At 45.4% G+C, this 23,899-nt stretch overlaps 1 protein-coding gene across 1 annotated transcript in view; it reads right to left on the bottom strand.

The window, feature by feature from the left end:
- Positions 1–22,502, bottom strand: part of LOC143429783 (uncharacterized) — a 32,720-nt gene extending 10,218 nt beyond the window's left edge. The window contains exons 1-2 of the mRNA XM_076905562.1: positions 22,341–22,502; positions 16,276–16,342 (exon numbers count right to left, since the gene is read on the bottom strand). Of these exons, the coding sequence (XP_076761677.1) occupies positions 16,276–16,342; positions 22,341–22,371 (98 nt within the window). The 5' untranslated portion in view covers positions 22,372–22,502. The remainder of the gene's footprint in view (positions 1–16,275; positions 16,343–22,340) is intronic.
- Positions 22,503–23,899: the final 1,397 nt, after the last annotated feature.

Here is a 23,899-nt window from a genome sequence, read left to right on the forward strand (position 1 = left end):
GTCGTGCTTTTCTTTGGAGGAATTATTTTACTTTCGAAAAAAATCCTACGTTAACTCGTACGTCCGCAATTTTGATAACGAACACGAGAAATATATTTCCTGACTGACAGAATAATTCCTGCGTTCTCGTTTGGAGTATCTCGAAATTCTCGTAATTAACGTGGCCACGTAAATAACCGACAAACGGCGGCGTCAGCGAAAATCGCTACGCAACAATATTTAACCGCCATTACGAAACCACCAGAGCACGCGTCAACGATCGTTAATCATCTGGCTCGAGAATAAACAGCGGTTGTCCAGAGCTGAATCGTTCAGCTATTAAAAGTCCATCGAACTCGATCGAGACGAATTTCGACTATCACGCTGTGAGAATTGCATCAGCGGAATAGCTGGTTTTCAAAACCGTGACCGGATCTGAATACGAAACACGTGGATTTCTATCGGTTCGATCGCGAACGTGTACTATTTCGCGGCTGTCGACGATGGTACGCCCGTTCTAAATTGAATTCCTCCGGAAAACAAGCAACTTTTTCCAACGAGGACCAGACAGAAACAACGATCCGATCTGCGTTTGACATTTAATCGGTGCTTCACGCCCTCCTACGCGGAGGATCGCTTTGACGCGTTGCTCCGACCGAAATGCGTGAAATTCACGAGCCATCGTGTCGATTTAAACGTTCTGCTATTAAAATGTTCAAGAGAATCGAGACGTTGGAATTTCTGGGTAATTCCAAACGCATTCTCTGCCACTCGATACCTTCTTTTCAATCAAAATTGTTACACGTGGCGATATAGTCATATATATAAGTAAAAGTAGAGTGATCGAGCGATTAAAAAATATTTTTGCCATGCATTCGTCGTCGACTATGTATCGATTAAGAAAAAAAATGGATAGAAATAGCTGGAAAGAGGAAAACAGGAGATAGAGCGACGCTTTAACACGGTTAACATATTTCAATTCGAATTTGAATCCGAGGAATGTCTCGAATGCCTCGTTATTTCCCAAGTATCCGATATCTGACGCTTATACGCGTCCCGCAGGGTTAGCCAGGACATTTAAATTTCATATTTTTGTCATTTTAACCGCGCGGAGATCTCAATTGCAAATGATCGCGCCTCTAGGAGACATACGCGAGGCAGGAGTCGGTTCGTTGGGAATTTAATGAGCTCCACGTTCCCTGGCGGCTGAAACTTCCGACCGGATTGCTCGCGAAACTCGTCGAACTTCGCTGCATTGTAAATGTGCCGCTTCCTGATACCTAACACCTCCTGCATATTCGTTCGATCTCTATTTTTCTACATGCTACGTGAAAAAGGGTAAACTAATTTATTTTCCTCGTTGAAATTTCATCTGTTTTCTTCTCGACTCGTTTAACAACCTGTTCAATCGAACGATCTTTCAAGTAACGATGTCTCGAAGCTGTAATTACAAAAAAAAGTTATACAGTCACGTTAATTGTGGATGCAGACGCGGATCAAGCGAGTTTTGGGTACACTCGTCAGACTAAGTTCGAAGAGTCGCGTCGCGAAGGGATCAGACCCGAAAATCCGGATTTTCAGTCGGTTACGAAAACGATAAAAGACCTTTCTCGAGCCGCGAATAACGCTCACAACGCGGATCAATTGTTCTGTCCAAACTAGGCCAATGAATACGAGCGACGACGCGATCTGCATCCGTAGAGGGTCCCGTAGCGAAGTTGCAGAGCAGTTTCCTCGTTCACCTACCCGAATTCCACTACTGCTACGAACTCGCAGTGATTATTAAAAGTTCGTCGATTCGCACGAACCCTCCCTTTCTCTCCACCATCGCGACTGAACGTCTCTTTTAACTTCGAAGTATGTACTACAATTAAATTTCCAATTGGAATTGTTTAAAATCTGTTTCTTCGAAGTTTATTATTTTCGTGGTTTGGTTCAGGCGATAAAACGTTGCAGAAATGGCGTATTATCGTTTCTTCGAGGATACGTATTGGTTTGTGACGTCCAAGCCACCGCAAGGACTACGCAATAATCTGCGACGCGAGATTAGGAATACGGCTCGATCATCCGCTACTCACGTGTCGTCCCGTGCAGTTACTCACCGTTTCTAATATGGAACACGCGTCGTTTCATGGATTTTGCTGTTACGTCTACGAGACACCGATAAGGGGAGCGATTCTATAAATAAAAGGCCGCCTAATCGGGAGCCTTGTGATACGCGGGTGACGATCGTGGCGTCCACCTTGCGCAGGAATTAATGGCGCCTCGCGTGGGTACCATCAAGCGTACGACCTTATCCAAACGTTCATTTTACGCAATCTAATTTGCAAAAAGATCCCAAAAGGAATGAGAACAATTTGAACATTTTTTTCTTATGATTTTTAAAATTCTCCAAGTACTTCGCGATTCATTCTCATGTGTGGATTTCAGTCTGAGACAGAGTCAAGTAAAAATGGGGGAATGGCTAAGCGAGAATTTTCAGTGGAAACATCGACGAATACGCGGGCTACTTTACCTCCAAGTGAATGTTACGTCCGCGTGCGCGCGGGCGTGAACGGCATTCGTAAATCAGGCAGGTGCAAACGCGTCGCGATGCACACACATTCCGTCCCGTTACGTGCCCGTAATACGTAAACGGTGACTTCGCGAAGCGTTACATACCTTTTGCTTCTTCTTCTCGTAATTGACGCGTTGTTTCTGCCGGACTCGCGCCACGAGTACGCTCGACCACGTAATCGCGTTACTCAACACCTCCTTCGAACCAAATTTCGCCCACGTAACAAATCAGTGCACCCTTGTGTCAGGAAGGGGTGAGCAAGATTTGGACGTCACTGAAACTTCTCGCTCGCGTGCCTCTATTGTACTCTTTGCGTCCTCAATTTCATCGTAAAACCAATAACAATAGTATTTTAAGCGTCCATACTTAAAAAAAAAAGAGAACAATTAAAAAGAAACCAATATTGGACACCACGTATATGTATACCAATTACTCATTTAATTCTTTGCAATGTACCAGACTCCACGAGAGTCATGGAGGACCGCTAAGTTTCAAATAATTAGCGTTACCACTGCAAATGTTCCTCTAACCGTGGTATCTGTCAGCGAGAGCAAGTCCAAAGTGGTGAAAGATGGGCTCACGAAACACAGGAACACCTCCCGACGGCCTTATCGAAATTGGCCCGTGTCGGTGGGAATTTACGAGGCCCCCAGGAAATTCGACGGGTGAGTTCGACGCTGCGAGGCGCGCCGCGAGATCGTCCGCGAAATATGATCGGCAGTCGTTCGTGGGCGTTCTGGGTCTCGACGGCGACGTAATATTCGAGGCGTACGCGACGCGTCGGATAGAGTTTTCCCCAGACCACAGGGGATCGTTACCAAGGCTCGTTAAGAATGAACGACGCACGCCCGAAGACCTTCAATTTCCACGAGATTAGGCGTGAAATGTCGAACGCGACGGAATTACCGGTGGCCACTTGAGGAATTAAACGGAGGACCCTGATCGACGTCTGAATTCGAGAATACTCTATGAATTCTTTATTCGAATCGCCTCGCAGGATATTGAGTTGGAAAGAATCGTTTGGTGATGCTGGAAATAAGTTAACTATCCGAAAAGAGTGAGTGACAGAGAAATTTTGTTAGTAGTCCTTGCGTTCTCCTATGCGAACTCCTACGAAGTCCTGTTATTACGTATGACACCCCCATAGATACTCCAAAGAGCCTACGCGACCCAATACAAACTTTCAAGTACTAATTTTCAAAAACACTATCTAAGGTACCAAAATATAACACATCGCAGATCTTTAGAACCTTCCGAACCTTCTGAAGGATTTCGTATATTAGGTATGTAACCCCCATAGATACTCCATAGAGCCTACGCGACTCAATGCAATCTTTCAAGTACTAATTTTCAAAAACACTATCCAAGCTACTAAAATGTAACGCGTTACAGATCTTCAGAAGTCCTTCTGAAGGATTTTGTAGATACGTCAACGGGATCCTTCGTGGATTTCCATCGAAGGAGAACAGACGTCTATTTTCCGACCTCGTTGTTGCTTAACAGAAGCGTCTCTGTCGGACAGACGTCGGTACACGTAACGGAGATAATTCCTGGTGACACCGAACGATAATTAGTATCGGCGTTAACAGTAACGTTTGACGTCGAGCCTGACCTCCCGTTTGACGTGTACGCGGACAGATAAACGAGGCAAACAAGGCGATACGGCTGGTGGCATCGGTCTGTCTCGCCAGCGAGATCGCGTAAACGCGCCGCGATTCAGATTAGAAGAAATAATGCTCGCGGAGGCCTTGTCGCCCGCCTCGAAATGTCACGGTTTAATTAATCGACGCGCTCGTGGGCGGTGGCGTCGCGTCATGATTAAGGAGTCGGATCACCGGGAAAGAATATTGATGGGGACACGAACTCGTTTAGAACCGTCGTGATCCTACTGTAGAATAATGGTATCACCGTTTCATCAATTAAAGAACTCGCAAACCGCGTTTTGCAATTTCCAAAGATTTTTTTCGCCTTCATTTAGAGCGATTGAGGACTTGGATGGTTCTCGTTAATCGCCCTCAGTACAGATGTTGAATTCTTTTCGACAAGTCTTAGGTAAATTTCGATAATTCGTTTGTAATTGCAAATTTATCCAAGAACGGTCGAGAAAATTTGCATGCGCGAAATTGCAGAATCATTCATGAATAATTTCTGGTGAAAGCACTCGATAACAGGTTCTCGCGAACAAGAGAGAGAGAGAGGGACCAGCCGAAATTTTCTCTTCGAATATCAGAAAACGTGAGCGAAATGGCGTTCGATCGTCGTGGAGTTCGCAGTGTCGCCTGAATTCGATTCGATTTGCTCTGTTTGCAGAAATTATACCGTCAGCGCGCGTGTGGAGGGGCCAATTTTCGCGAAACCCTCCAAGAGTCGCGGGCCACGTTGCCTATTCGCTATTCGCGCCTCGACGCGCGTAACAACGCCCACCGACGTATGGAAATTCCGACGTCTGCGAGCGTGCACGGTCGATATTTGCTTCCAACGATCGAGCGTTAACTCTGAAAAAGCACCCATCCGCTTCGATTCGCCCCGCGTCCCTTTTTCGCCGATCGATTTCCCGGCCGCGGACCGGGATATCGTTGAATTTTAACAGGAAGCCGAGAGACGCGGCAATTGCGCGCGCTCTCGCCGGAAACTGAACGCCCTGCTGCGCCAGCTATGCCTGGAATTGTGCAATATAACGCCCCGCGTGATGTACAACGGCCTGGGAAATGGATATTAACCTACAAATGATATTTCTTCGATTCAAATCATTTCCACTGTCTTTTCTTAAAAATCAAAAAAATAGCAATATCAAGCTGTTGCTCTTCCGTCGACATTAGTCGTGACTAGAGATGCTCTGATGGTGTAGCGAGGCGAAGACTGTCTCTCACCCACGTTGACACCCAATAAACATCGACTGCTCTCTCCACCAAACATATTTTAATCTCGTTACCTCATCGTCAGCCTTGACGCAACGAGCACTGATTAATGTCGAAACTGTTGGTCAAAACAATGTAAGACGAACCACGATACGACACGAACGATGATGGTCTCGAACATACGAGGCGACGATTACCACCGAAATATAAGCGTTGAATATTCAAAGCAGCTTTTAAGTAGTCGATTATTCGAACGCCCAAGTGTCCACTTCGTTAACTCGTACCCCAATGTATATATTAGAACGTTCGAGTGACTGAACTGATCGCATCTTAAAATTTCAAGTCGTAACTCGATCTTCTGTACTGAAACGTCCTCGAGGATAGAACGTGGGAGGAGAATTCCTTAACTGAACACGCACGATGCGTCAGGGACGCCACCCGTCCGACTGACCGTGGAAAAAGCAATGCCATCTTTGCTGTGCACCTCGTAAATTTTCAGCTACGGCCGCTAGGCACCGAGGCGAGCGTCTCCCATGGGACGCTCGCTTTTATGGGGACGCGTAAATATTCTTGCATTCCTCTCCAAAAGCATTCTCTGGAAATTTCATTTCGAAGGAGACCTCTGGGTGTTCACATTCCGTAGACGTCCCTTTAGAGTCCTCCAGTTTACAACTATTGGGACGCGAGGGTGTTGACTAGCATTCGGATGGAAACGAGGGTGTCGCCACCTTTGTTGGACGTTCTCGCACAGACGTTCCTCTAGAGTCCTCCATCTCATACCTGTTGGGACGTTACGTGGGCGTTCAACTTTCATGGAAGTCGGAACAGCGTTAAACTCGTTCGGGAATTTCCGTCACGCGGCGAGCACGAGGCGGCAAGAACTACCAGGGAAAGTTCCTGGATTAATGAACGCCTCTCGAAAGCAACGGTGACCAAACTTAGCGCGCGATCGCTCTAGACGCTAAGCTCCGTTGTTCCAACGGTGAAGAGGGTAATTGCCATCAGTCTGGGTTAGCGCGCAACTTCCGCCCCACGGCGGAACCCATTATCACCATTTCATCCAGCGATAGAGAGAATTCCTGTTCCCCCGTTCGTTGCCAACAACTTCACGTGCAACCGTCCGCTGTTGTTCCAACTATTCACCCGGAAACGAACGGAATCTCTGCAAGCGTTCGAGTCGCGCCGCAACTTCCGCAACTCTCCACGCTCACCGCAAACGTTGTTCTTCGCTATATTCAGTAGTGGACCAACCAAACTTGTCCAATTTCGCGTCTTCCAGCTTCTTCGTCTTCGCTCGAGTTTCTGAACCGCGCGATCTTCGCTCATTCAGGTTTCAGTGAAATATACATCGCCTCTGGTGGAGCATCAGGAACATTAGGATGGTGTTTCTTCCTCGTTAATTCCACGATGGTATTACTTTGGAGATAGAGTGGTTTGGAGGGCTGGTTTATTTTAAAAGTAGCCAAGTTCTGTCCACAAGTGACCGCGAGGATTAAGTCGGTTCGTAATGCGCTTATCGCCCGCCCAACTCGTGGTTCAGATTCAGAACCAACAGGCAGAGCCACTCGAGACCACATCCGCGCTCTCATCGGCGCTCGTAGAGTTCGCGAGCTCTATTTTCGTGAATCGTTACATCTTTCACACAGAAATTCGTGGAAACGAACGATCCTCCGTCAAAGTATCCGTGTTTGCTCGACCTCCATCCGCAGAGGGATGCTTGGCTAGTTCTCGAAAACGCTGATGATATCTGGAGCTCGCACGTTTAAATTTCCTCGAGTTCGATTAATGGCGGCTATATAAGCGATGGAGTTTCTCGCGTTAGAAAATTGAGAGGCATTTCGTCAGGAATAAGCGATAACATAACTGGACTTAAAATTCAAGAAAGTTTTCCACTGCTGTCGCGAGTTCGTTATAGTTCAGCTCACGTCTACGAAGAACAATTCTGGCCAAGTATCGTTCTCTATGTGCTGCAGATACTTCAGCAGACGGCAATCTTCTCAATTCCTCGAGCAGCCGGCTGCGACGTCGATCTTCATTCGAATTGGTGGCGTCTGTGCTTGAAATTCGATCCAGACGCGTCGAGGTTAATTAGCGGCGTTGATCGATCTACTGCCGTGATAGCCATTGACAAGGATTATATGCAGAATTGCACGTTTGACGTGACAAGTGTGATATCTGGTAATTTTTAGGATGACAATGTTGAGAATTTTAGATTTTGTGAATCATGACTGTAGAAGGGTGGAACTTTGGAATTTAAAGGTTGCAGAAGTTGAATATTCCAGAATTTAGATTTGGGAATTGCGAAGTTCGAGAAATTTAGAATTTAGCAACTCTAGAATTCAATAGTTGCAGAATTCGACAACTCACGCATTTCAGAACTCCAAAACCTAGTTAACCACAAAGTTAGAGTACTCTAAAGCTTGATAATCGCAAGAGTTCAAACCTCGAAGACTCAAGAACTCTAAAATTTCAATGATCACAGCAACCACGCATCTCTAGATCCCCTCTGGATCCTCAGCCACAGTACCCTCAACAAAGAACCGATTCGATCGGAACTCCGCGCGATCCTCTGGTCATTGATCGCGTCGCACATATCGCCCGCTGATTTATTGCCAGCGTAATAAATTGTGGCGTGGGATAACCAGCAAAACCGACACGTATCGATTACGCGTGACACAGTTTGTCTTTCCTAATGGCATCGTTCTCGACACCGAACAGATTCAATAACGTTCTGTCGATGCGCCGATTAAACAGATATCGATGAACCGACCATCCAACGTGTACAACACTCTACTTCATAAAACCGACCGGTTCCTTCCACGATTAAACCCGAATTCGCCGGTTTATACAAATTTTATGCACACGTATTCAGCCGTTATGGAGATACCTCTTAATAAAACGAGAGATATTCGTTCTTGCATCGTGAAATTCCAACGGAATTCTTCCTCTGTCTCAGAGTTATTTTAAGATTACAAAGAACGGACATATTCCGCTTGGTTTGGTAAAGGAATGCTGTTTCTGCTGCTGATCGATTAAAATATCTTCCTCTTTTTTGCGAACGCCTGACCTTTCGTACCACGAAACTGTTTATACGCGACGAACAGAGAGTGACAAGTCTGGCGCAGTAATCTAATCGACGAGGTTGGGTCAGAGGAATTCTTCGAGACGAGATCATCCGCTATCTCGCGATCATGTTTTCGCTTTCTGCGTTAATTAAAGTGCCCGACCAAGTTTCCGTTTCTGCCGGCGATGATAATTTTCCCGCGGCTTATTTATATGTATGCCATTGATTTATATGCAACGATGTCTTCTTTGTTGCCGGAGACCGCGCAACCTTTGAGCCGTTGTAATTTCACGCCAGTCCCTCGCGGAGATATTGGAAACGTTCCGCGTCGAGGACGCCTCGCGACGCGAGAGGTGTCTGCAGCGCCTCCAATCGGAGGTCCTCGACTGGAACTTTGGCGTTTCGAGGAGAACGGAAGTCGAGACGCTCTAACATTCCATAGCATCGAAATTGGAGTGCCTTGGAAGCTTAACGCTCTGGAGATCTATAATGTTGGAATCTTGGAACTCTGAAGCTCGAAAATTGTAGGTCTTGAAAGATACTAGAGCTGCAGAAATGCTTTAGAATTCTAGAGCTTCGATGCTATACAATTCTAGAATTCTGAGACTTAAAAACTGTAAGATTCGAACTCTTTTAATACTTTAAGACTCTAATATCTTAGAAAATTTTAAGACTTCTGTCCTCGAGAACTCTAACGTTCCAAAGAAGACAACGAATTCGATTCTACCTGTACTTAAAGACAAACGAGAATTACTATCTCAGCTCTGCGACGTCTCGTTCGGTTACCAAGTACTTTCATAATGAGCTATTCATAATTTCTGAATGAACGTAATTACAAGAACAGAACAGAACCCGTGCAAACTCGAAACGAACTAATAGTTGGTTGTATAAATTTCAAAAGTTTCAAAGGCGCGCAAGAACGACGCGACGCGTTGGTTAAACAATTTTAATAAAGAATTCGTGCGAATGCAGCGTCAAAGGAGCATCCTCGAGGCTGTATGAACTTTTCATAGACGTCGCGGTTGTTTTTTTCCCGAACTAATCGCGCGGAAAAATATGTCTGACACGATTGCCACCGCGACGGTCATTTATCATCAGACTATGCTTTTTCCTTCGTTTCCGTCGACGATGATTGCGCGGAAAATTTGCATCGGTGTATTACGAATATCCCAAACACGTGTGTAAACGTTCGCCTTATGCGTTGAACGCAGCTGTGAAAGTTAAACAAACTGGCCAACATATTACGATATCAATATCGTGACGTGGAGCTTCGGTTTATTTAATCGCTGCAAATTAACGCCCATCAGAATCGTGTCAATAAATTTTCACAGCTCTGCTTTTTTCGTCCTCCTTCCAACTCTATCGGTCACAGTCGCGATCTATCGACTGGATACAATTTTTAATGACCCCACATTTTCGGACGCTTCCACCATTCGTATTATTGCGGATCTTATTTACGCCAAGCAAACAAACACGCAGCTCGAGGCATAAATATTTTTCCACGATCGTTTGTTGCGGTGGATTTCGAAAGACCGAGCAAACATCAACGAATGCGATTTACATTCCATTTTTATAATCGCTTAAAGTTACAAAGTTCGAAAGATCCGCGAATAATAAATTTAATTTCGAGACTGATGATTGACGAAGAATACTTACTGGAAGCGCAAATATTTCGAGACGAAGATTGGCGTGGGATGCTGCACGCGGCTGGTGTAAGTTCGCCAGGCTAGGTGCTTTATCGTAATTATGGAATTTCGATCGCTTCTCGAAGTTCAACGTCCGCTATCAACAAGTCAAAGCGTCTTCAGAGTTAAAGGAATCCGCTTATTGGTTAGGTCAAGTAAACGGAATTCTGCTCTGCCAGATTCAGCACGGTCCACGAGGAAACAGTTCAAAAGATCACTCGTCAAAGTTCACCCACCACCTCTAGTTGAAGTCAAACCAGAGTTCGCGTAGAGGAACAGCGAGCTGGGATCAAGTCAGGGTATAATAGCATTATGCTAATTGCAAAAGGGTAGCTGATATTGAGCACGATGGTGTGCAATAATGTTCGATGTTCACTGTGAGTGGATTGTTTCTACTATAAAATTTCACTAGAACCTGGGATCACTTATTGTTAGTGTTCATCGTTGAAGAACATAATCTTGAAGTCTTTGGAATTCAGACTTTCAGGGCTCCATGATTCGAGTGCTTCGAAACTTGAGAATTGCAGAACTTGAGGATTCCAAAATTTCATAACTTCAGAACACGAGAATTGCAAAGTAGCAAAACTTCAGAGCTTGAGAACTGTAGAATTTCAGAACATTAAAACTTGAGGACTCCAGAATTTCATAACTTCAAAACGTGAGAATTTAAAAATAGCGAAACTTCAGAGCTTGAGGGCTCCAGAATTTCATAACGTCAGAAAATAAGAACTCCAAAATAGCAAAATTTCATAGCTTGAGGACTGCAGAACTCCAGAATTTCAGGACTTGAGAACTCCAAAATTTTATAACTTCAAAACACAAGAACTCCAAAATATCAAAAGTTCAAAGCTTCAGAACTACAGAATTCCAGGATTTCAAAATCTAAGAACTCTAAAATACCAGACGAACTCGTATCTCCCGCCTTCGCCAAGAACCCTCCGCGATCCTCGTTCCACTGTTCACCAACTTCCACCGGAAACGGAGTACTTCAAAGACGCACGCGGATCCTGAGAGACCGCTTTCGGACAGCAGCCGTGCCGCAGTCGGACTCGTGGTGTTCTTTACTGTCGACTTACGTTACCATGCTGTTCGAACCGCGTGCTCGTCCCACCACCGCGTTCCCGATCATTGCCAGCGTGCATCGCAGCTTCAGCCTATCGTAGCCTCCGAGCAGAAACTCCTAGAGGCTGATTGTGTAACAGCAGAAAGGAAAGAGCGGACGATACAGCCTCGACGATCATTCTCTTAGCTTTTAAACGTCGTCTATGCCTGTTTGTTTGCGCTAATACTTTCCTACCGCAACAGAAAGGTCGTAGAACCGGTTAGACCATCAGTCGTTCGACGAAGACAGACCTTGGCAAGGTCTTCGCGTTAGAACTTGAAAGATTTAAATTCCTCGAAGCTTCGATGATACGAGTCAACAGATATACACTTGCGAAAGGTTTACAGAGTTAGAAACCAGTTTGTAAAAATGTCCAACAGTAAATCAGGATTCTTTTCATTCAAGAAGAAAAGAAATGGATGGAGGTTCAGTCACAAAGCTGTTAATTAAAAGCTACGACTCGAATATCGCTGATTCTCCCAAATACGTGGTCCAGCGGACGAGCCAGCAGTACTTTGAAGAGCCACGGGGCTTTTAACCGTGAAATAGTCGTAAATCGGGCTGACGATTTACAGGGATCGTTTAAGTAATTGCATCGCGCCTGTTAGCGGCTGTTTCCCCGAGGATTCACACGGAATTAAAGTTGCGCCACGATGAATTAAACGTTCGGTGGGAACCGTAAATCGTCGCGAAGGTTCGTCGTCGGAAAAAATGGCGGTGGGAATTTACAACTGCGACCCCGCTGGCCACGTGCCACAGTTCTGACGCTTCAGCGTCCATCTGACGACTTACACAGGACCGTGACTCGGTTATTCCTACTTTATGGACTTTCGTTCGATATCAGTGCCACTGGTGCTCGTCTTTGAGTCTTGAGAAACAAGGCGAACCTTTTTAACAATTTTTCAACATGATTTTTTCGCTATTACTGTGTGTTAACGATTATTAAAATTGTCCATGCATGGATGGCGAATGGATAGACTTGTTGGATGAAAAAAAAAAAATCGCTGCACACAGAATTCTAAACGAAACCATAAATTTAATCGATATTCGGGGCTCCAGCTGTGGACCGTTACACGAGCAGCCACAGGTCGCGTTCAATTGCGAGTACTCGCTAATAAATTCCATTTTCCGTGATCACAGTCGCATGCAACACCCACGGAACTAATTATCGGCTGTACATTACCGGCATTAATGAATTTCGTATTCCACGGAATCCTGGCGTTTCGTAAAATTGCGTTTCCATTAATAACGAGGTAGGTGACGGTGAACTGATTATGATCAAGCAATTAAGGGGTGGCCATCGCGATCGACACACGCTTCGCGCTCAAATAGACGCGGCGATTAATAGACACCTCGCTTCTGAATCGATTTCAAGCGAATCTATTTGCAAACCTCCCAATTTTTTCTGTGATTCCAAGTAAAATACTTCTCTACGAACTCTGCGCGCGGTAATAGTCAAAGGTTTTTAAGTTATTAACGTAACGATACAAGAACTTGACGCGATGCGTTACGCAACGGAACATATTAATCGTTTGGACGATTAAAAACCACGCTTGTCCTCGTTACGGACGATTAAGCGATCATAAGGAAGGAAATTGCGGTGGAATTTGCACCAGTGTCACGCGAGGCGCGAATCCGCGAGATTCCATGTATTCCGCTCGATCCTTGCGCGTATCTTGATCTGGCACGAGTTCGAGTCACCGTTCTGGATCGTAAATTTCATCGAATTACCCGCCAAAGTCGTGTTACTCGCTTTAACGCTAGCTGCGAGTGACGTTTAAACTTCTTTCACGCTGTTTCGCCTGAAATTCGCTAGCAGGAGATCGCTTGGCCTTAGAACGCTCTTCCGTCCTTAAATTCCCATTACCAATTCTCCCCTCGATCCATCCATTTATCCGTCTCTCCAATCACACGATTCCCAACCTCCTCCTATTTTTCTCGCCCCGTACGACCGTCAAACGTTCGCTTCGTCGAGCTTGCATTGGCTCTCGCGGTACTTCCGGCTCGCTGGACCGCGTTAAAGGGAGCTTTTCACCGACGTACTCGTTCGCACGCGGTGTAATCCTGTTCGATTTACGCTCGATACATCGCTGCACCCCCCCCCCCCCCCCCCCCGTTTTCTCTTCCATTTTTGTCCCATGAATTGTCTTCGAACGAGACGTTCGACTTGGATGGAAATTTTTCGAGCCAAATCTACGATTAAAAACAAGACGATAATGTAGAGCGATAAAATAGCATTGGAAGCTTCGTTTCTTAGAGGATCGACCTTTTTGCCAACGAAGACAAATCACTCGACGTGTCTGCATTCAATCGTCCGCAATTTAATAACCGAAAAAGCGCAAGGGAATGGAGAGACGTAAGATCGTAGACGATGGTCACAGCAGACGGATAGCAGGATTGTTTCTGATGCATTCGCCCTCATCTTGCGGGCGTCTCCAAGAAATGAGCCCGACCTGATTCGGAAACAGAAGACAAATAAAGGGGAGCAGAGCCCCCAGGCGTCGCTGAGTCCGCGTGTTACTTTCCAGTGCCAACACACAGTGGCACGGAACTAATCAGTATCGTAAATCCGCATATCGTACACGGTACCTCGCAAATCACTATCAAAATTCTTCCATCGATCCCTGAAATGTAACTCCTCGATGAAACCAGGAAAAAAATTCGCGAAGATCAAAGAGAAATTCTAGACTAACGACTCCTCTTTGAGGCGCCCGATACATGAACGAAACCCCGTAAAAAAGCGTCCCAAGGTATGCCTCTGCAGCCTCGTATCGCGTGGCGTCGCTCGAGGCCACGAGTTTGACAAATTTCTGTCGGTCGCGCGTTCCTGGCGCGCGTCGCGTGCGACACGGGACGGCATTAATCAACCCGCGGCGATAATTCACTAGACGAGCCTCCGACGCGTTCTCCAGCGGACCAGCGCACGGGAGAGGCTGCGACGCGAACGAGTTCGCGTCCGGTTCAACGAGACGCGATAACTCAAAAAGCTTGAGGGGGCGCGCGCGCGCTCGTCTCGTTCGCGCTTCTTCTGGGTTTCGTAATTCATTGTCCCGCGACACGACAGCTCGAGACGGCCTGGTTAAATTAATGACTTCGCCGTGGCTACGCGATGCGTCTCTGGGAATAATCGATCGCGGTTTCGCGCGCGTTTTCACGGCTCGACGCCACCGGAAGCGACGGTCCCAGACCTGTTTCGCTCTGTGAAAGCTTCGACTGCGTTTTTTTTTAGCACGTACTTGGAGGATTTTCGATTGTTGATGTATACAGTGTGCTGAATTGAAATGTTTCGGTAGATGGATGGGAATAACAGAGCCACGAGCGGGAATTCAATTGTACAGAGAACATTTAGACAGGAGGATTAATACGCCGTGATCCACCGGTTCTGAATGTGGACATGCTTTCGCGGAATTAAGCTTGTCTTTCATTGTTAATGATAACACTTCCACGGGCTTAGAATACAACCGCGCGATCTTCAATCACTTAAACCCCCGCCTGCGCTTCAAAGATCCGCGTTTCTAACGATATTCATACGCACGATCCTGGATTAACCCAAATCACCGAGGAACGATAGTTTCACCCCCTCGAAACTTTCATTCGATCGCTGGTATATAATTAAGATCTCTGGAAAACAGTTCGTCGGTGCTTGAGAAATTTTCTCACGACGAGAAGCTGTAATAATTTCAGACCTCGTTTCCAACGACACAGATCGACCAAGCAACGATAAAAACTTTCAGAAGACCTCACGGAGGATCTAGTTTCCACTAAAGTAAGACGAAACGAAGAGCACACAATGGTTCCAATTAAAAATGGCTTTAATACCCTTTGAAAGTTCTCTACGATGTTTAAAGAGGAGAGACATTTCCTCTTTAATGAGAGAGATCTCCGAAAAGTAACCTCCTCCAGGCAGAGTCCTTGTAGCAGGAAGGAGGGTTTTAAATCAAAAGTAAAAAATAGCCTGGATGATCTTTAACAACTCCCCCACACGCGAAGCTTAAGGAAAAACAAGAACGTTCATTCAATGAAACGATCCAGGGAAGCACAAAGCAATTCCACCTCGAAAATAGCTTACGGATAACCTTTGAGAACTCCCAGCGCGATGCTTAAGGAGAAAAGAATTTCTCATTAGATCGTCGATCCTCGTAGGGAAACTTGCGAGGCTTGAAAGCGATCCCTTTGGCAGGACGAAAGAAGCATCCACCTACGATGCTCCACGCGGACCTCGTCCGCCAACGGTGTACCCTCTCTGATCGAGGACGAAATCGCTCCGTGGGGGCAACGCGACTCGCGTCCGAATCCTTAATGGAACGAAGGAACAGAGGCGCTCCTGCGGCTGACGTCGCCGTTGGCGAAGAGCAATTATTTAGACGAGCACTCTGCCGCCTTCGTGGCTATCGATCGCCTTCGAGACAAGGTTAAAAATATCTATTTGCATGTCGGGATGCATTATGCCGGATTAGCCCCCGTGGCTTCTTGCCTCCTGTTTTTTCGCCTCCCATCGTGCTCCTCTGCCCGCGAAGGTCGTCGTTAATACCGATCGAAGGGAAATTTATGGGCGCTCTTGGAAATTTCCTACTGGACCATTCGATTATAGATTGTTTTATAGGATAAGGTTACGCTGTGAGAGTAACATTCAGTTCGATGTTCTCAGTAATTTTTTGATGGATCGTTGTAAGTACCACGCCATTAGAGATGATGCAAATTTGTATCGTTTTGTGGGAGATTAATTTTTGCAGTCAATGGGATAGAAAGTTATATCGGCTGAAAAATGTTGAATGGCGGTCTGTATCTTAGTTTCTTAGTTACAGGGACTTAAAGGTGGGTTTTAAGCGCCTGGCGATGAGCAACCTGCCAAGAGTCGGGCTCCTACTGTGCGCCATTATAAGATCTCGTTAAAGTTTTGAAGAAGAGCTCTGGTGTTTCAGATGTATAGATTTCGCAGTACAATTTAAAAATATTTGAACCATTCGATGCAAAGGATCGAGTATGTTAAAGTATGTAATTTATTTTGTGGAAAGTTAAGAAGTACTCACTTTGGAATATCGCCGATCTTCGGTGGCCGGCATTTTCGCGGAGGAACATCGCCCCATATGTTGTACGCTGTAAAATAAAACAAATACTCTGTTAATTCACTAATCACGATTTTATTATTTTCTCAATTTTCTCCACAAAAATAAAAATCTAATTAATATATAAAAATCGTTCTGTGAAAAATTTCCATTAAATTTCGCAGGGAGTGCATAGTCAGTTTAAAAGAGAAAAACGAGGAAAACTTAGAAATTGAAGGCCCACCAGCTTCCCAACTTTAAACCTGATAAATGATCAAACACTTCTAACTAGCCTCAACTTTTAAATGTCCGTACTATTGCGCGGATCTTCGAACTTGGGCGTGTAAAAAAAGAAAACTTGGAAAGTATGCGGAAGTTCGCAGCGTGGTGCTGAATTTCGAAGCCACAACAATCGAAATCTCCTCCCGCGAGCCATCGAAATCAATTATCGAGCTGCTCGAGTTCTGGGCGCGACCCCACCGCCAGCCATCGGTTCTGAAATTTGCCATTCCACTCGAAAACTTCCAGCTCGATAAACCGGATCTGTTCGATGAAATTCGACGAGAGAACGGGGATAACAAAATTAATATAAACTGAACCAACGCTGCTCGCCTGGCCAATTGAAAAATCATCTTGCATCGTTACAAATATATCCTACACGTGTGTACACAATTTTTGAATAGCACGGTTAATTCGTGTCTGGTCAAAGGAATTCAATGGCCAGTAATTACCAGTGGCACGTCTGTGATTAAAGACTCTTGATTGCGCCGAGAGGGTTGCTCAAAGCAGCCGCCCCTTTGTTACAGGCGTTATTTACGAAGTAACGGTAAAAATGGAACAGCGCTGGTGTTCGTACCCCTATTATAAAACTCGCTCGTTTGGTATCAAAGCGCGAGGCGAGGCCCTCTTTGACGGATAAATTTTCCAGCTGGTGAAAACAAGAGATGAAAATTGAGACGTCGCGGCGGGGTGGTGCGCGCGCGCGCGGGAAAACGCGTCCAATTCGAAAACCGGAACGACGCAGCGTTAATTGCGGCTCATTGTCGCGCACAGTGCTCCTCTTCCCGTTGGCCCGTTCGACTTCTATTCATTTCATCGATCGCGCGACTCGAGAGGCATTTGCTAATTAGAAAGTTCGCTCTTTGAGGCGTTTACGACGCTCCGTGTCCCCGCTCGGCCACGGTTAAATTGAATCAGCTGTTTTGGCGCTTTAACGAGACCCGTGCCGGTCAGAGACTGCGTTCACAGTCGCAAATTATACCAATTTCAAATCGAGATACACAGCCAAGTCTTTGTACTTAATTAATTTCAGCTCTCTCGTCGCATTTGTGCAAAGTACAATTACAAATAATAATTGGCGAGTATGTACATTTTGCAGGCTATTTTTTTCGTAATTGAAATAACTTTCGTACGATCGATAACTCGTCGCCATCGTCGAGAGGCTAGGGCTTCAGCTACGGTTGAAATCAGCTGACTCATTAAAAATCGACGACAGATCAGTAATCAAAGCGGCGCCTCGGCAGCATCGTTCGTGGCTGGTTTATCGGGAGTTAATTGAATCATGAATGAAATCAAGCCTATGATTGGAAAGCGGATAAGAATATCGCGGGTAAACGAGCCTCGAGGCATCGCGTTCGCCATTTATTCTCCTTCGATCCTTTTGATCCTATCTTTTCCTAGAACTCCCAGCGCCGTTTCTTTAACTTCCTGCGGCGCTGATGAACTCCGCTGCGACGTTATTGCACACGCTAAGCGATAATTAATTGAACGGTCGGCGATCAAAGGTACTCGTCTCATTAGATCGCTGCGCGACGGGAAACGAGATCATCCGGACGTCCTTCGAAATGAACCGCTTCTCGTAATTAAAGGCCAAGAATTAAAGAAGATGGTAGTAGCGAAGTTACACAGCGCGCTGTTTCGTTAACAATGTTTCGTAGATTTTCGAGGAGCGGCGTGGCGGAAAATACGCGTCCAACGCGGCGTCGATCTTGCTGGGGGGATTAATTATCGTTTAATTATCGTCTGGCGGGTGCATCAGCGCGGTAACGAAATTTTCGCGCGGCGTAACCGGGGACAAGGCAACAGGTTATCCCATGGGACACCAAGGACGTCGCTCGGGGATGGCTCGACTCTTTTCTCTTTTTTTTTTGTTTAACGCGATTAGTTAATGAATCTAGCTTGGGGGCAAAAATTTGCTTAAATCGAGGAGCGACGTTCAACTAGACGATGGCTGGGAACTCGCTTAGAGTTTCAAAAGTTATGAGGGCAACGATGAGAAGGAAAAAGTTTCACGAAATTGAACTACCATTGATGTAACTCCACTGATACTAAGGAAATTATACAAAATGCGAAAAGAGAGGGATATAAGGATAATTCTTCATATGTACATGTCATACGAAATTTACATATATGTATGCATAATAAATTTTGGTTACATCAGTAGTTTCAGCGTTAGTGCAGCTCCACAGAGAAGCACCAAAATTCCGATTGCTCCTCAACAGAGAATCTATACGGAGAGAAGCGGTACGTAACGATCGTGGGTCAGCAGCAATTACTCTTAGGCACAAGTCAATTGTTAAATCGCCAAGGGACCACGAATCGCTTCAAGCCGGACCCGTGTCGGCATTATCTCGGTCATATCCTCTTTTCCGTTTATAACTATGTAGTGCCGGCTAACTCTCCAGCCTGGAATCGTTCCAGCGACGCGCACACACACACACACACACACACGTACTGCCTCCCCGTGCACGTAGAGATATCGATCGCGATGACGATGGAAAAATAATTGTCGAGATTGCGATCGTTCTACTTCACGTGGACAGCTTCTGGTTGAGACGTTCGTCCGTTGATTCCGTGAACGAGCCGATCGAACCAAGTGTCACCCAACTATTTTTGTACATTCACTTATCCACTTTCTATCTAATCGAGTATAAAAATTATGGGATTTAAAAGATGCATTGTACCCTTTGTTAATGTCGTGTTTACTCCTCCACGTGGATATTGAAAAATAATATCGCTGAAGAAAAAGATATTCAATGCTGATGAAGAATTCTTTGAATAAAAAATGAATTGCTCGAATTTGCATAAGAGACACGTTTGATTCTGATTATAAAATGGTTCTCGAAGTCGTGCACGTGTGCAGGCGTTTATTAATTTTCACCTGCGCTGCGTTCGAACGAGCGGGATAAATAAAAATTCCAGCGTCAATAAGGCGGAGGACGATGAAATGGCCGTGAATATTCATCGTGAATCTGGCTGGCGGATTTTTTTGCGAACGAAAACGCGGGCATGTGCGCCAATACGCGAGCAAGCGCACAATACACATCGCCTTGACACACTTCCGGAATTAAAGGGATGCGTGTGCCTCCACGGGCTCGTTTATCATCCGCGCGATCGGATGAAATATTTCCACCATTATATGAAAGCTACCAGAGCGCCTCATCTGTGATCTTCTATCGCTCGAAATCTGCCATCGAATTTTCCGATCGACGAAGCAAACGGTAGAATTTCGAAATCCTATCGGCTACAATATTCCAAAGGCTTGCATATAATAAAAAGAATATCACGAATCTGATTGCACATTTTTCTCTTTGTAAGTGTTGTCACAACTTCTCTTGTAAGTAAGGGAATTCTCTTTTATTCGCGACGTCTGAATGGAAAAATTGAAGGAGAGACAGGGCAACAGATTAAAGTCGACGATGAACGCGGTTAATCGATTAAGTGCCCGACGTTTCCACTAAGTGCCCTCGCGTATCGACTTCCAAGTGTTTGACAACCTCGACTCTATGGCCTACAAGTGCATACACAAATGTTCCCCTTTCATTTTTGTAAAACGATCGCTGTTGACTGCGCGAGACTTGCAGCTAAGAACGTGTCCAGTTGCTCTCCACGAATTGCTGCATCTCAAAATCCATTTCTATAAATAATCTTACCTAAAAGAAACTCATAACTTTGACGAATTCATAAATTTCAACTAAATTCTTAAAAATGGATGGGCAGTTATCGAACTATAGGACTAAACACGTTTACGTTGCATCCTAATTCATAAAAAAAGGTATTCTAACCTGTTACGTTACACCCTCACTTTAAGTTTAAGCAAGAACATGTTCGCAATGTCGTCGCATTTAACGAGGGTCTCGTGTAACGCAGCTATTAAGCGTTTACCGTGGTAGAAAGTTGCAATTATTAAAAGAACATCCGGAGTTGCGAGTTATTAAGCATCCTAGCGTGTTTCTTAATGAACGGTTCTGGCTAAATTAAGAATAATCTTCCAACTAATCGGACCATCCCCCAAAGTACAACTTACGCCAGAGAAAATTTGTAGATTTCAATTAAGCCAACCCTACGTCCGCAGCCCTGAACCTACGATGCCCTCGAGCACCGCAGGGCAAGAGGGTCGGTGGAGTGCGGAAAGAGGGTCGTTTCGTGACTCTTAATCGAGTTTACACTGATTAATGGGTCTCAACTGCCGATCACGGCCCAGAAATTGATCTCAACGCCGCGATAAACCCGCGCTAGGCACGTAAACACTGCTATCGATGACGATTCCCCACGGTTTAACCAATTACAGGGACGAATCCGCGGATTACGCGACGCCATTTAATTCAATTCAGTTCGAGCGTACGTTCCTTTCCATTTTTCGCATCAGAGAGAGCGTATTCGCTTTCGAGAGAGGCGAGTATAGTCTGTGGAAATACGATGGAGGGCTCGAGGCCATCAGAGCTACCCCCATTACCCCTCTATTTAAATCTACAGCTTCATCTCACATTCACTGCGTTTTATTAACCCTTCTCTGAAGTGAAAATAAAAGTTTTGAAGTGTATAATTTTGGAGAACAAAAATGTTCTGTTTTTGTGTAGAAAAAAGATGGTTGAAAGGTGTATCGAATGTTAATATAGTCTGAGAACTATTCTTGAACGATAAATCGACGATTGGTGGTAGGATAGAGCATTATTTAATTTTAGATGGAGCACAGCTCGAGATGATACAGAACGTCGATACTGGTGGCTATTCAAATATTGCTAGGGAATTAGCGGCGGTACGAAATTACGTCGTTCCGGTTCCATTCTCTCATTTGTCAGTAAATAATCAACTACGACTGGCCGGATCCGCACTGCGTTGGCTCGTGAATATGCACACGCTCGAACGTAATGAAACGACGTTATTGATTATTGGTAATCCAATTAGCAGCGTGTATTACTCCCCGGTATGTCGATTAAATGATATCAATTGATTCAACTCTAGAATTGAATCGAACCCTTGGACAATCCTAACGAGTCGATCGTTCATTTCTAGATCATCGCGCTCTAAGATTTCGAGTCGACGCGCGATCGATGCTGTTTCCTCTCTCATCGCGCGATTACATAAAAATGCGAGTTTTATCGAGAATATGTTTAATTGCCTTCGAAGAGCCTCGACTCGTCAACAAGGAAGGAATGAAACCGTCGAACGAAGGAAATCAGAGCCACGACGAGGGAGGAAATAACGAAACGCCCAAGTTGAAGCGGTACCGTCCAATTTCCGTACGGTAGTCACGTTTCGAATGTTCTTGCCAACGTTTCGTAAACAGCCACGGTTCGCCTCATCAGAGTTCGCCTGAATATTTGTATAACGAGCAAGAGTATGTCAACCAAGCCTGATGAGGTAAACTGTGATGTTTGCTAACTGTCGACGAGAAAACGTGGCCACATTCCGGAAATCGATAACAGTAGAAACAATTAAGACTGAGTTGACTCGTGGCAAATGTTGTTTCACTTCACGCAGGATCTACAATAAAAAAAAAAAAGGAGAGGTGAAGAGAAATGGAGCATATGATCGAGATTCTATCTCTAGATATTTTATGGTGCTCTGAACGATCTCATTATCTTCTGGAAGATTCATATCTCTCCTCACAATCCCTCACAAGCTACCACATTTTTATTCAACCACTTCATCAACCATGTTTTAATTACCCTATAATGCTGTATAAATTAACACTGACAACTGAATGAATAATAAGAAGCTGACAAGAGAATTGCATCGAGAATAATTAGAGAAACAGTTCCACTCACCTTCCATAGTCACGTTATCCCCCAGCTTCATCGCGATCGAGAGTGTCCCGCTGGTCCCACGTAGTTCCAGCGACTGGGTGCCAACCGAACCCCCACGAATCGCTCGAGATATGAACGCCTGACGATTATTTCCAAGGAACGTCACTCTTCTCTCGCCCTGGACCACAGGTATCCAGTTACCAGGGACCTCTACGCGGTCCCTTTTTTCGCTTCACGAGCTTCTTTCGCGGCCATTAGATAATCCATCATCGGGCCAGCGATCACAACCTTGACCAACGCCATAATTAACGTCGTCCCACGGCTGGCCAATCGAACAATCAGACGGTGGGAGGCTGCACAGGCCTGGTGACACGTGGACCAGCATAGAAGTCGCGAGATCCCACGATCGCCTCGAACGACGATCCTTTCGAGGAGCAAGGGGTCATCGTACCCGGAAATTGGCCGATCCTTGGACGAAACCTGGCTCTCCTTCGACGCGATTGATTTACGAGCGGTCTCAAGGGCGCTCGCTGGGATCCTTCATCGTGGCTCTGCGAAAGAAGAAAGATCGACGCTAGCACTCTTCCGTGGAATAAATTGGTGGCTATCGGAGGACGAGGAATCTCGAATTAGGAAAACTTGACTCAGCAGTCAGGAAATTCTATCAGCGAGAATTTCGTTCCACGTGAATTTTGACGCGAGCGAAGGGTGCAGAATATTTTCAAAGTGAATCGAATTACTATCGAATCGTATTTCTATTTCAGAACACTGGTCGAACGCGATCAAGCTTTCCTATCCGAAGCTAAGACCGCGAAGAAGGCTGACTCGTTTGAACCGAACTTTGATCATCGTCAAAAGCGACCTAAATCGCTCCAGCTCGTGATTACCATGTCGACCCTTTATCTATATTCCATCAACGAGTATCAAAGAGAGAGGGTGGACCGCAGGAATCCAATGGTCAGTCGGTTTCGCCCGAAAGGGCACGGAACCGTGATCCAGACGGTGTGCTCCGTAGGAATTCCCGGCATTTCGGCTCGTTCGACGTGTATGCTGAAGGGATAACGCGAATCTGTTCAGGTTTGCGTCACACGTGACGTACGCGCGATTTCTGCCATCGAGCGTCTGCTCGTGTGCATCGCGCCGCGCGTAATGTTGATGGACGAGGATCGATGTGGCTATTAATAAAGGCACTGGATGCCTTGTCGACGCTTCTTCCACCGCGGAAAATTCATGCTAATGAATGCTTCTATTTATTATCGAATCGTCCCTATTTATTCTTGCCCCGAGTTTATTAACCCTTTCACCCAGGCAAATCACCAGTGTCCCGCAATCGTTGGCTTTTAACTTCGTTTCGATATTGAAAAGAAAGATTGGGAAAATCATTGGATCGAGACTGCGCGGGAATTTGAAACATCCGTACAACGTAACGTAGAACGAGATTACGTGTAATTAATTTACGATATCCTCTGGTCCTCGCAATTACCGTAGTACATTAAAAATGGAATTTCTGCGAAATTATTTTGAGCACGCTTTCGGGCGAGGTCTTCAAAACTTTATATTAATTCGCTGCCGGCTGAAAT

This window comes from Xylocopa sonorina, chromosome 12 (genome assembly GCF_050948175.1).
Source record: "Xylocopa sonorina isolate GNS202 chromosome 12, iyXylSono1_principal, whole genome shotgun sequence".
Lineage (NCBI taxonomy): Eukaryota > Metazoa > Arthropoda > Insecta > Hymenoptera > Apidae > Xylocopa > Xylocopa sonorina.